This window comes from Plasmodium malariae (genome assembly GCF_900090045.1).
Source record: "Plasmodium malariae genome assembly, chromosome: 14".
NCBI classification, from domain to species: Eukaryota; Apicomplexa; class Aconoidasida; order Haemosporida; family Plasmodiidae; genus Plasmodium; species Plasmodium malariae.
The window spans coordinates 509,284-522,826 of record NC_041788.1 but is presented as its reverse complement, the minus strand read 5'-3'; the positions used below and the strand labels follow the sequence as shown (position 1 = coordinate 522,826).

The 13,543-nt window shown below is 23.6% G+C and overlaps 5 protein-coding genes across 5 annotated transcripts; 2 read left to right on the top strand and 3 right to left on the bottom strand.

Annotated features, from left to right (window-relative positions):
• Nucleotides 1–1,601: 1,601 nt before the first annotated feature.
• On the top strand, nucleotides 1,602–2,942 carry PmUG01_14019800 (SNARE protein, putative; the record flags this gene model as incomplete). Its single annotated transcript, XM_029007742.1, has 5 exons — nucleotides 1,602–1,632; nucleotides 1,793–1,907; nucleotides 2,069–2,176; nucleotides 2,328–2,412; nucleotides 2,655–2,942. 5 exons carry the CDS (start codon nucleotides 1,602–1,604, stop codon nucleotides 2,940–2,942), a joined length of 627 nt encoding a protein of 208 aa, XP_028864101.1.
• Nucleotides 2,943–3,783: 841 nt separating this feature from the next.
• PmUG01_14019700 (methyltransferase-like protein, putative) lies at nucleotides 3,784–4,800 on the bottom strand (the record flags this gene model as incomplete). Its single annotated transcript, XM_029007741.1, has 2 exons — nucleotides 3,784–4,288; nucleotides 4,634–4,800. 2 exons carry the CDS (start codon nucleotides 4,798–4,800, stop codon nucleotides 3,784–3,786), a joined length of 672 nt encoding a protein of 223 aa, XP_028864100.1.
• Nucleotides 4,801–5,155: 355 nt separating this feature from the next.
• Nucleotides 5,156–6,005, bottom strand: PmUG01_14019600 (conserved Plasmodium protein, unknown function; the record flags this gene model as incomplete). Its single annotated transcript, XM_029007740.1, has 3 exons — nucleotides 5,156–5,338; nucleotides 5,566–5,674; nucleotides 5,944–6,005. The coding sequence occupies 3 exons, from the start codon at nucleotides 6,003–6,005 to the stop codon at nucleotides 5,156–5,158; spliced, it is 354 nt and encodes a 117-aa protein (XP_028864099.1).
• Nucleotides 6,006–6,972: 967 nt separating this feature from the next.
• On the bottom strand, nucleotides 6,973–9,654 carry PmUG01_14019500 (conserved Plasmodium protein, unknown function; the record flags this gene model as incomplete). Its single annotated transcript, XM_029007739.1, has 1 exon — nucleotides 6,973–9,654. The coding sequence occupies one exon, from the start codon at nucleotides 9,652–9,654 to the stop codon at nucleotides 6,973–6,975; it is 2,682 nt and encodes an 893-aa protein (XP_028864098.1).
• A 2,730-nt stretch (nucleotides 9,655–12,384) lies between these two features.
• On the top strand, nucleotides 12,385–13,184 carry PmUG01_14019400 (40S ribosomal protein S7, putative; the record flags this gene model as incomplete). The annotated part of the gene is made up of 2 exons (XM_029007738.1): nucleotides 12,385–12,803; nucleotides 13,019–13,184. 2 exons carry the CDS (start codon nucleotides 12,385–12,387, stop codon nucleotides 13,182–13,184), a joined length of 585 nt encoding a protein of 194 aa, XP_028864097.1.
• Nucleotides 13,185–13,543: the final 359 nt, after the last annotated feature.

Here is a 13,543-nt window from a genome sequence, read left to right as displayed (position 1 = left end):
TTTTTTTTTTTTTCGAACGCTTGTATAACTTTTAATATATGTACGTTCTATTTTTCACACAAGCCCTAAAGGTAGGAGTTATGGAATAGCTAAGATTCTGTTAAAATGCAGATAAGAAAAAATTAAGTAACAATTAAAAAACAGATAAGAAATTGTTAAAAAGCGTATTAGCGATAATTAACGAACAATTAAGGAACTTCTAAGAAGTATATTAATAAAAATTAAAGAACAATTACGAAACAAAAAACAGATAAGGAACAACTACGAAACAAATTCGGAAAAAATAAGAAACAGTTAAGAAATAAAAAGAAACAAAATAAAATACTCATAAAATTGAAGAATCACTACGACGAAATGCGCAAAAAAAAAATATATATATATATTTAAGTAGACGGGAAAATATAAATTTATGTTACATCTAATTTACAAAATTCTCAAAAGGAGTTTAGCAAGAACTATATATATATAAATAGCTGAATTCATATTTAAATTTTCAAATGTTATTCTTTTATTGCCTGTTATTTTTTATACCTAAAATATGTTATACAGTTTAAAAAAAAAATTCTTACTTCTAACGTAGTTTTTGACTTCATTATTTTCAGAAGTGTTCATTCTATCCGTTTAATCTATGCTTCATTTTTTTTTTTTTTTTTTTTGGAAGATGAATAGATTGTATAATTAAAGTTCAGTCAAATATAAAAAGTGCTCCTACTTCATATTTTTATTTTTATACAATACATTCAAACGTATAAGTATTAGTTTAAGTTTCATATACATTCATTATAATTCATTTTAAGCAAATATTTCAATTTTTAGTTATTTTGCACTCGTTTAGGGAAAAAAATTTTTTTTTTGAGGCACCTATTATATACCAACTCGTAAGTAAATAAATAAAAAAATAAATATAAATATATATATATATATATATATATATATATATATATATATATATATATATATATATGTACATATTTGTGTATACACAAATACATATCATTTTTTGTGAATTTTATATGTATTTCCCTATATCCATTTTGAGACTTTTTATTATTTTCTCCAACTATACTTGTTTTGTTCAAAATAAACGATTATATTTTTCCTTCAAAATGTTGTACACTGCTCGTATTTATTTAGTTTTGAAAAACTATCCTTCATTCAATTAATTGTTAAAAATCTTTTATGTATATACACATGTATGAATATATGGACATATACATATGAGAATATGTACTCTTATACATATGTACTTGTGCATATATAGACGTATACGCTTATATACATATACGCATATACATATATATGAATATACACATATATGAATATACACATATATACATATACACATATATGAATATACACATATATACATATACACTTATATGAATATACACATATAATAATATACACATATACGAATATACACGTATATGTACATATATAATTATGTTTAAAAATATATTGTTCAACATACAAGGCAAAATTAAGGAGAAAAAAAACTTTACAACATTTTTATATTAACCCTGAGAAAATAATTAGCATTTTTCTACTTGCATTCAATCGGAAATAAAAAAAATAAATTATCACTCTTCCTATACGAAAAAATGTCTATAATTTATGGTTTAGTAGCAAGAGGTAATAAGAATTATAGATGCATAGATAAAACTATATGCACGTAGTTTTTACCGTGCTGTAAAAGAGTAATGATATATATGTATATATATATACGTAATTATATATAACAGCTAATATGTACAATTATCATGTGCATTTATGTGTTTATTCCTTTTTTTAGAAAAAACTGTATTGGCAGAATATACCGAATTTGGAGGAAACTTTTCAAATATTAGCAGACTACTTCTTGAAATTATACCCCCGCATTCCAGCAGAAAATCATATATATATGATAAGTACTATTTATAAAATAAAAAGAAAAGGAAAATGAGCATAACAATGTAAATAAATATGAATGCAAAAGCATAATACCCATAAGCATGCAGTTATCCGATAAAAATGTAAAAATATAATTGTTGTTCATTTTTATAATGCGTAATTTAATATGTATTTTTAGCTACGTTTTTCACCAACTTGTGAAAAATGGTATCACATTCATGGCTATGACTGACAAAGAATTGGGTTTTCTAACGCCCTATGCATTTCTAGATGAAATATCTAAAATGTAAAATAGTAACTTGTTAATTTTGAAATATATTCTTCTTTATTTTGTAAAAACGAATCTTAATAAGTTATGGCGTTCTAATATCTACCTTCTTTTTTTTTTTTTTTTTATTTATTTTCATGTAATTTGTATGTTTCATATAATTTTACAGATTTTTTAAGCACTTCAATTACACTTCTGATTTAATTACTTTATCGCTGGATGAAGAATTTAAACCTGTCTTGAGAGAAAACATGGTAATTATGAAATAAAAGCTACCTTATTTATCTATTTGTTTGTTAATTTTTATTTTTTTTCTATTTGATAATAACATATTGTTGAATGAAACAAAATATTGCTATGAGCACTGTAATGTGAGAAGACATGGAAACTCTAATATATATATTTTATATATAAGTATGCATATAAGTACACACAGTTATACCCAAGAAGAAGTACAAAAATTTTTCATAATGATACATATTTTTTATCTCATCAGCGAATATTCAATAACTATGAGTCTAATGATGTACATAACATAAAAAACCAAATTAGTAATATTCAAAATATCATAATTGAAAATATTGAAAAAATATTAGAAAGAAGGGAGAAAATTGATATATTAGTCAACAAAAGTGAAAAATTATATCAGGAAAATATAAGTTTTAGAAGAGAAGCTATGAGATTAAATTTGTTTATGTGGTTTGAAAATAACAGATTTACTATTTACTTTGTTTCAACCATAGTTATATTTATCTTCCTTATCTGGTCCTTTTATAATATATAAAAAAAAAAAAAAAAAAAAAAAAAAATAGAAATAGAAATAGCATTTTATAAAAATAGAAACGATGGGATGATACAAAAGGACACTATGCTTTTTTTAAAAAGCTTGTAGATAACAAAATGGATAATCATTACAATATATAATTAGTTATTAAGTTTATGGTTTAATTTTTACTCCAACATTTTAAAAGAGCAGTTTTTTTAAAAAAAATATTGAAGAAAAAACGTTATATTTTAGTTCTGTTATTATTCCGTTGGCTCTTCACATGTTGTGGTGTAGGTATTTATTATATAAATTTGTTCATTTGTATAATATACAAGTTATGTTATTTAGCTTCCATTATATATCCCATCCTTTTCTTTTTCCTCTCGCTTAACCTTCATTATTTCTTCATTTATGCAGCCACGCTTATATATATATTATATATGTGATATATTTTCCTTGTTTGTTTATTACTATTTACCAATAAAGTATAATTTTTGCATAAATTCAGTAGAGTACAAATTATCAAAATAAAGTTGATATATAAATGTATGTTTGTGGAAATTTTTTTTTTTTTTTTTAAATTATAAATTTTTTATAAACATAAATTTCAAATATTCATGTCAATAAATATTACAGTTCCGCAAATATGCGATACTATGCATGTAGGACGAGAAGGAAAAAATTTTACGTAGGTTAAATTATGATTGGTTGTGAAAACTGCATTCAAATTACATTAAATTGATTATGTTGCAAGTACATATGTATATATATATATATATATATATATATATATATATATATATAAGCATATATGCAGCTAATGGCAGGTAAAGGAAAAATTGAGTATATTTGAAAAATTTTATGAAAACTTTTTGGTAAGTTTGAATATAAAAATTGTTTCATTTAATGTTTTTTTTTCTTTTAATTTTGTATAATTGAACTTGTCCGTTATATGTTCATTATTCATAATTTCATCTGGCATGTTTTTTTTTTCCAGTAGTAGGTAAATAACTCCGTTATTACTAACATATTCATGAACACTTAATAAAAATTTCAAAATTATTTCTCTTCCATGTTTTCCACCTGCGTAGGAAGATACGATATCTGTTCTATTCATTTCATCCTGTCCAGTTACAACATACGGTGGGTTAAATAGGATTAAGTCAAACTGTTGGCATTTCTTTATGTTATTAAATAGGTCATTGTTAATTATTTCAACGTTTGAAATTTTATTGTCACGCGTTAATTTTCTTACGCAATTACAAGCATTTTTATTAATATCAATACAATAAAGAAGGTCAATTTTTTTGTTTCTTTTTAATAGCATCTCATATAAGGACAAAATCAAATAACCGCTTCCCATTCTATAAGAATTTAGTAATACATTTTGATAGGCACATATGTGTAAATATAAATGTAAGTTCATGAATAAAAGACTGAAGTTATATATATCTTCATAAACATTAAAAACTGCGAATTTACATTCAGCTTTCTTTAAAACAAATATAATATATATATATTTTTTTTAGTAATGCAATGTCATTTTTGTGTACATTTCTTTACATGGTCATTGGTTACAAATGTTTAAATGTATATAAATATATATATGTACTTATACATGTATATATTTATACGCATCCACAAGTGTGCAAAACTTTTACGGTAAAATTTATATATTGTACATTATATTATTTTATTTTAAAAGTTACCCCATTTCTAAGGCTATATTCACTTCCGACGAAATGGTTTCAATATCATCTTCTAGTGCTTCAATAAAAGTAAACGTGTCACTACTCGGTGCGTACACATTATTTCTAACTTCTTCGTTGTTGTAAATGTAATCAAAATTTATTTTAAGTTGGGGATAGTCTGACATTATTCAAATGTTTTTGCGAATTATTAACAATAATAATTATTGTAACTGGTGTAACTGTTACAATAATGATTATAATGAAGATAAAATAATAAAAAAAAAGTTTTTGATAATCATGACGTTATATTACTATGTTATAAAGATACGACATTTATGCAATGACGATTAGGTAGGTACATAGAAAAGGCTACGAATTTATCTTTTCCAAAATATATACTTCTTTTCATTTCTTTTCTTTTTTTCTTTTTCTTTTAAATTTTAAAATTTTGGTAAAAATTAAACATTTTTAGTAAAAAAAAAAAATGAAATACTATAATATCTATGATGTAATAATGATAATAAAATTCAGAAAAGAAAGTCATATTTTGCTTGGCCCTAGTATATTTTCTGGACCATTATTTTTAAAATTATATGATGGTAACTTCTGTAAGAGAGTCTTATGTACTTCGTCTTCTAGCATTCTTTCGTATAACCATGTAAATCTGTCAGATAATATTTCTTGTTTATTTAATTGTTCATAACGCAACGTCCAGTATATATTCTATAGTTAAAAAAGGTAAAAATGAAAAAAAAAAAAAAAAAAAAGCATGAACATTATATGAAGCTTTTTCTTTACTTTTATTAAATAAATTTTCAGATTTTACTTTTATATAAAATGAAAATATGAACACAATATTCAACTGTGTAAATGGTGAATCTTCGTTATGGAAATACTAAATACACAATACGCAGTACACAATATTAAAAAGAAAAAAGTAAAAATTATACTTTTAAAGCTGAAAACCAGTAGGGTGCCGTTATAAGACCGATGAAAAATGGTCCAACGTTTGCTTTCGTCCAAAAATAATCTTCATTAAAAAATTTACGATAACTGAAACTAAACGTTTCAAAAAAAAGGTAAGGCAAGTGGAATAATGTAGTAGTAGTTTAAAATAAAAATAAAGGAGAACAGATTTTCTTGAAATATGTAATAAAATAATTTTAGCTGAAATTATTTTAAAAATGTTCATCATACATCATGAATTAATTTTTATTTAAATTTGTCTATGTAATACTACTATTGTACAAACATGCTAATTTATGCATATGTATATGTTTGTATAAATACTCAATTTTATTTATTTTTATTAATGCCTATTGCTGCACCTTTTACACCAGGAGAATCCGCTAGCAAAGCATTTAGAAACCTTTTTTACGAATGTGTACATTTTAAAGATTTGATATTAATTTACACAAGCTTAAATAAAAGGAATGGGAATATATATATATATATATTTTTTCATAAAAATGTGTTCATGTAATTGTTCGTTCATAAAATTATATGTTTACATAATTATTTAGTTATACAATTATTCGTTTACATAATTATTTATTTATATATATTTATGTATTAACATTATTTTATATTTATATATATATATATATACCGCTTCGGAAGTATAGAAAACAGTTTTTAAAAATAAATGGATTGCATGAGCGAGCAGAAAGATTTTGTTAATATAAAGTATCCTAAAAAAAAATATTTAAAACATAGTGTGCATATTCATTTATTTATTGCCATTTATTATTCACTTAATTTCAATTGTATAGCTCTGATAGCATGAAATTATATACGGAACATGTTTAAAAAAAAAAAAAAAAAAAAATGTTATAAGATCATGTTTTGCGGATATATCTATGTATGTTAATAATTAATGTTATTTCAACTGCTTGTGAATTTTTTACATGCAAGAATTACTTTTTACATAAATATTTTTTTTAAAGAAAATAATTTATTTCGAACTATTGTAGTTAACAGTGTTTAAGTTTTGAGATATATTATTCAATCCCCTAATACATATTTGATGGTGCACATTTTTTGCTCATTTTAAAAGCAGATTATTTTAAGTTTTCCATGTTAATTATAAATAAAAAGGATGAAATGTAACTAAAAAAGAATGTAAATAAAATTAAATAATCTTATAGAGTAATAAGCATACATATATTCATATGTATATATGCATATAAATGTGCTACTTTGAAAATAAAAAAATAATCATTTAAGCTGAATTGTAAATGAGTAGCCGTAAGGAAATACTAGGGGAAAATGGAAAAACAAAGGTTTTCAGGTATATGCATGTTTTTATATATAAGTATATTCTCTAAATAAAAATAAAGCATATTTTAAAAACAAACTTATGCAAGAATAAAACTTTTAAAGTGTTTTATCGATGTAAATGTTAGGTAATTAACGATTATGTTTCTTCTTTTGGTATGCCAAAAATGGAAGAGACCTTTCAGTTGTGATACCTGATCATTACTCATATAATTATTATTATATAAATTAAAAAATCGGTCAATTAATAATGGAAATAATTCACCGTTTAAATCTAATGCATCTAATTCGTTTAAACACATTGCACAGATGATCAATTCCTCTGAATTAAATGTTTCTAGTTTTCTAATTATTTCTCGAATAATACAATTTGTTAAAGGTCTATATATTTCCTTAGCTTTAGAGAAGGGTAAGATGTACGTATCCATTTTATTTAAATATTCTGATTTTTCCCTCTCTCCAAAATTTAATCTTACCAATGCAATTAATAGTAACATAATAGTTCTTCCTCCCAATGCTGGAGTTCTAAAAAAAATGGAATGCAAAAAATTTTTAAAAATTTTAGGTAATGGAATATTTACATTTAAATGAGCATTTTTTTCATCTAACAAGTGTTCATCTGTGCCCTCAAGACAATAAATTTCGCTTTTTTCTACAAACTGTTCTCTTTCACTCTTCTTTTCTGTTTGTTCTTCTTTTATATATTTGTACAGATTGTTTTGCACATTCTGGTTTTCTCTTTTAGTATTGAGTTTTTCTATATTTAACGAATCTTCCCCTGCGCATATTTCAAAATTTGATATGTTTCCAAAAAAAAATTCATTTGAAATATGATATTGATTTACATAAAAAGACAATTGCGATGAGCTCATAATTCTACTGGTTTTATTTGATATAATAAGTGATAGACTATTTGTGTATTTTAATAATAACGATGTATCATATCTGTGTGTATTCATGTTAACTATTAGATCTATGGGTTTCTTGTAAAATCTAAATAATCTGGTTAATAATTCAAACATAATAACTCTATAGGGTGGAGTACTGCTGTAAATACTTTCAGTAATTTTTTCTAAAATTATATTTTCTAGTTTTCTATAAATATCGTATAATTCTTCCATAGATATAAGATTATCATTAATATCATAAGTAGGGTGTATTTCATTTAAATATTTTTCCTTCGCTATTGATCTAGAGTAGTCTTCATTACAATGTTGCGAGCTTTCCTTACTTTCTAGAGTAGTATAACTACTGGTGTTACAATTTGTATTGCCTTTTTTCCCTCCCCCTACACTTTCCTTATTTTCATCCCCTTGTTTTGATGCTGCACTATCGTAACATTCTTCTCTTAAAAGGTTTATTTCCTTATGTTCAGTAGAGCAATGCATTTTCCCTAGATTTTCTGTATGACGTAATTTTTGCTGATTCAAATTAAAAGCCTCACTAGTACATAAATTATCGTCTTTTTCATATGCGGTTTGAAGACTGCATTTTATATTTTTACCACATATTTTTGTATTATTGTTATAATAATTATTAATATCTGCATTAGAAGCGGAATATTTAAGTCTATTATGATCATCTTGGTGGCATTCCAATTTATGAGATGCCCTATAGCATACGAAAAGGCGACTATGTTGTTGTGATCCTTTTTGATCGTTATGATAGGATTTTTTCATGTTCTTGAAATCGGAATGTATATTTCTTTCGTTTGAATTTATAGTTTTCATATTGTAGGTGTCATATTGTTTTATCAATATATATGCTTGTATACAATTTAGTATGGACGAGAAATCATTAAGTTCTAGCTGCGAAATTTTCTCCTTCATTTTTAATATTTGATTTACTAGTAATGGTAATGGATGAAAATAATTTAGCCTAGAGAAGCCATCAGCACACCATGATATATATTTTATATTTGTGTAATTTATATCATCTTTGACTGGTTTATATAACTGATATAAAATATTTTTGTTAGGCTTTATTTTAAGGTTTGCTAATCCTCTTAGGAGGAGTCCTGAAAAATCGGACCGATATAACTCATTTTTTGAAATATTTTTTTTTAAAGTATTATAAAGAATATCTAATAAATTCTTATTATTGCACCCAATTCTTCCTATAACATGTATTAGAAAGGGTAATCTTTTTACTTCTAGTTCATGAATTCTATTTATGATTGTGTTGTAGAATGGAATAATATGACAGTGTATTTGAAAATCGTAAAATAGAGCTAAATCATCCAAGATAAGTTGAATATCTCTCATGGGGATATGGGCATGCTTTTTTGAAATAATTTTTGCAATTGAATAAATCCATTCTCTATAAACTAAATCCTGATATTCTGTTAGCACTCTTAATAATCTATGTATTGATATACCATTTAAATTTACTGAAGTATTATATTTACGGAAAAAATGAAATAACAATGGTTCAATTGTTAAATAAACATTTTTGTTGGATATTTTGCTTAAATAATATATTAAATCTATAATTTCATAGCTATTAAATAAATTAGCATCTTTTTTTATATTATTACACAATTTTTGTACTTCCTCTGTGTTACTGCTTTTTAACCATTGTACGTTGACTATATATGTCTGCGCTTTTCTGTTTAACTTAAATGCTGGCTTCATGAACCCAACCCTTTTGGGAATTGGGGCATAGCTGAAATGTTTTACATATTTGTAATTATTAAAGAAATGTTTACTTTTTATGTGGTAGTATTTTGAACCAACGTTCTTCTTGTGCAGGTATGTATTCATTTAAACGTGAAAATACACGTGCATAAAGATATGTAATTACATACATAAGTACATATACATATATATTATATTCTCATATAGTTACACATATGTACATTTATTATTTATATTCAAATATACTGTTCCAAAGAAAGGCTCTATTACTATCTGTTATTTCTTCTAATGTTAATTATCCCTCCCCACTTTTTGCTTATAAAAAAGAGCTATTTTTAACTAAGGGTGGTTCTCATCAAATTTCTAGTAAACGTTTAAAATTTTTTTAAATTAGATATAAATAATAACAAAATAAAAAAAAAAATAATTTATTAAGCATGTATATAGGTTTGTATTGAACACATTTTATTTTATGCTACATGGTGTTAACTCACTTTTTGATAAATTTCTTTTTAAAAATTTGTTATTTTATTTTATTTTATTTTTTATTTTTTTTTTTGTCACATATATCAACAGATTTTCTACAAAACTAGTACAAAACAGTTAGTAAAATATTTAATGATATAAATCATATTAATTAAATGAAAATTTATATATAGAAAAAAGTCATTAAGGAATAATATTTATAACATAGCATTAACATAATCAGAATATATACATCTATTTTTTAAGCTCTTGTATAGCTAATCAATCAATTTCACTTTTATAATTTTTAAACTGTATAATAGAGTAGTATTGCAAGGATACAAATACTTTTAACGTACTGATTCTGAATCCTTTGTGCCGTAAAAATATAACTTTCTTAATAGAGAATATGTGGGAACTGGAAGGGAAAATTTAAAATAATGTTCTTATACTTTTTTTTTTTTTTAAATACTGGCATATTGCATTTTCCCCTTTTTACAATGTGAGTAAATATAACTTCATTTTATATATGTACAAGTGCCCATAAATAGTGTTATTACCTTTTGTGATACATTCCATAAAAACACACTACCATATGGGACATTAACACGAGAGGGCACAAGTTTCATAAAAGAAAGTACAGTAAATTTTACTTAAAAATATAGATATAAAATTATAATAGAATACGGTCAAAGAAATACATCAGATGTCTTTAAACTTGAAATAGTTATGTGGAATTTACACATAATAATATATTTCAAAACAGTTTTTGTCCTTGCATACAACATAATTTTGATGACCACGAAAGGTTAATATTATATACGCACATACGTTTCAGTATACTGGGGTATTTCAAATGATATTTTTTTAACACACTACAATATAAAATTTCTTTAACTTACTATGTATATAATAATAAGTATTTTCTCAGTAATATATACGTATATCTTTTTATGTTTATCAACGAAATAAGGTTTCTATTTTTTAAACAGTTTTTTTTGTTTAAATAAAAGACTTCACAATAAGGTTTATGTAACGTTTTTTTAATTATGTTTTTGTCAGTTATAAAGCTTTTTGATTTTTACAAAGGCTCAATTTTTGTGCATAATTACACATATAAATAAGTTAAGAATTATAAAAATTCCTTTTTTTTTCATATATCTTAATTACAATTTGTGTTAAACATATATAGCGAGGAATATAAGCCCATTAAAAAAAAAATTTAGCCTACAGTATATAATTGTTCAAAATTTAGCTATGTAACTATAAAGAAATATATATATTATGCTTATTTTTTTGTTGCTTCTATTAAATTTTGCAATATCTTTTCCTCACATACATTTATTTTTTATTTAATAGAAAAAATGGAGCAATAGGTGGTGTACTTAGGGGTGTTTTACGTTAACACATGTAGTACTGGGATTTACATTGAAAAATGTAAATAGTAAGGTGAAAACTTTCTAAAACATTATTATCATTACGAAACTACCAAAATTTAATTATCTGTAATTTGTGAAAAGTACTTATATAATAGTTAAAAGGGTAAAATAATAGCAGTAAATTTTTTTTTTTTTTGCAATTTATATTAACATGAGAACAAAAGGAGGAAAGGTTTTACTTCATATTTATATGAGCACTGTAACTTGCAAAAATTTGTAACAATTAAAAAAGAAAAAAATAATCGTAAGGATAAATACTTTATTTATATTTCATTTATTACATTTTTTGATCGATTTTAAATAAAATTCATTGGAGTAAATAAGAATTATAACAATCTTTTGATTTTTTTTTCCACAAAATTTCATTACAGCAAAAAAGTATACAGAAAAAAAGAGAAAAAATAGTTATATTGTATTATATGTATGCATATTTATATAGCAGTATGAGAGAAATTATATATAACACATATGAATAAATTCTTATATAACATAAAATAACGTACAATACCAAAAAATATATATATGTGAAATATTAAAAAAGGAAAAGGTTAATGTAAAATCCATAAAATCATCTCAAGCCTTGTAAAAAATTATGAGATATAAGTAAATTTTACATACATACCTACATACGTATATATATATATATATATGCATATATTTATGTATATTATACATATTTTTGCAAAAAGATAAAATTAAAACTGTGCTGATGTATATTATATCACACTGAGCGTGAACAATATATTATTAATATTTTACGGCATTTAGAGGCAAATTTGTGAATATAAGAAATACACATATTTAAACGTATTCATATATACAAACTTATATGCTAACATTGTGTATATATAACCTATAACGTTACCTTTTTTGGCGACGAACAGGGAAAATAAAACAAAACATTTTATGCTTTTATAGGCTATATATAATTTTTTAATTAAAATATAAAAAAATGGTTTCAGTTAAAAATAAAATCCTGAAAAGCAATCCGAGCGACTTAGAAAAAGAAATTGCACAATGCTTGGTTGATATAGAATTATCTAGTTCGTCAGATATAAAAAATGATGCGAAAGAAATAAAGTTATTATCATGTGAATTAATAGAAGTTGAAAAAATAAAAAAAAAAACAATTTTAATATATATTCCCTATAAAATATATGTTACGTATGTAAGAAAAATACAGAGAAAACTGATCAATGAATTAGAAAAGAAAACCAAGAAATATGTTGTGTTAGTGGCTAAGAGGACCATATTAAAAGCAAAACAAAAAACAAAGTCCTTTAAAATCATACCAAGATCTAGAACTTTAACAAGTGTATATGATTCAGTTTTGGAAGATATTGTATCACCAAGCGAAATAATTGGAAAGAGGTAAACAAACGAATGAATGTATGGATGAATGAATGAATGAATAAATAAATATAATACTTATATGTGCGTTCATTTCTACGTTTATATCATATATATATATGTACGTGTATAATAATCTAATAATATAAATATATTTACATTTGTTGCACATTTCGTGAATGTAGTGTGTATTGTATATACATGTTTTTCAATTTACCGCAATTTGTTTTTGGTAGAATAAGTATGAAAGCAGACGGGAAAAGAGTGTTCAAAGTAATGTTAGATTCAAAAGAAAGACAAAGAGATAACATTGAAGAAAAACTTATTAGTTTTGCAGCTGTATATAAAAAAATTACAAGAAGAGATACAATATTTTCTTTACCTCCATCTAATGAAAAATGAGGATATATATATATATTAGCATTTTTTATTTTAATTAATTTTTAATTTTAGCACGCATTGTTAAGAAGTTTCAACACTTCATTTTACATAAATGCATTTATATGTATATGTAAGTATGTAAATTTTTTTTTTTTTTTTTTAATACCAACATAATAGTATACTTGAAAAAAAAAAAAAAATATAAAGTTAAAAAACCAACTTAATCTTTAATGCATTTTAAATTGTTAGATCAAATGGAAAATTTTGATTATAATCGTTTAAAAATATTTAAAAATAAATGAAAAGTTGTCTATTTGTATTTTTTCCCATTGTTAAGTATTTTAAAAAATATGTATGGTAAAAAAAAAAAAAAAAAAAAA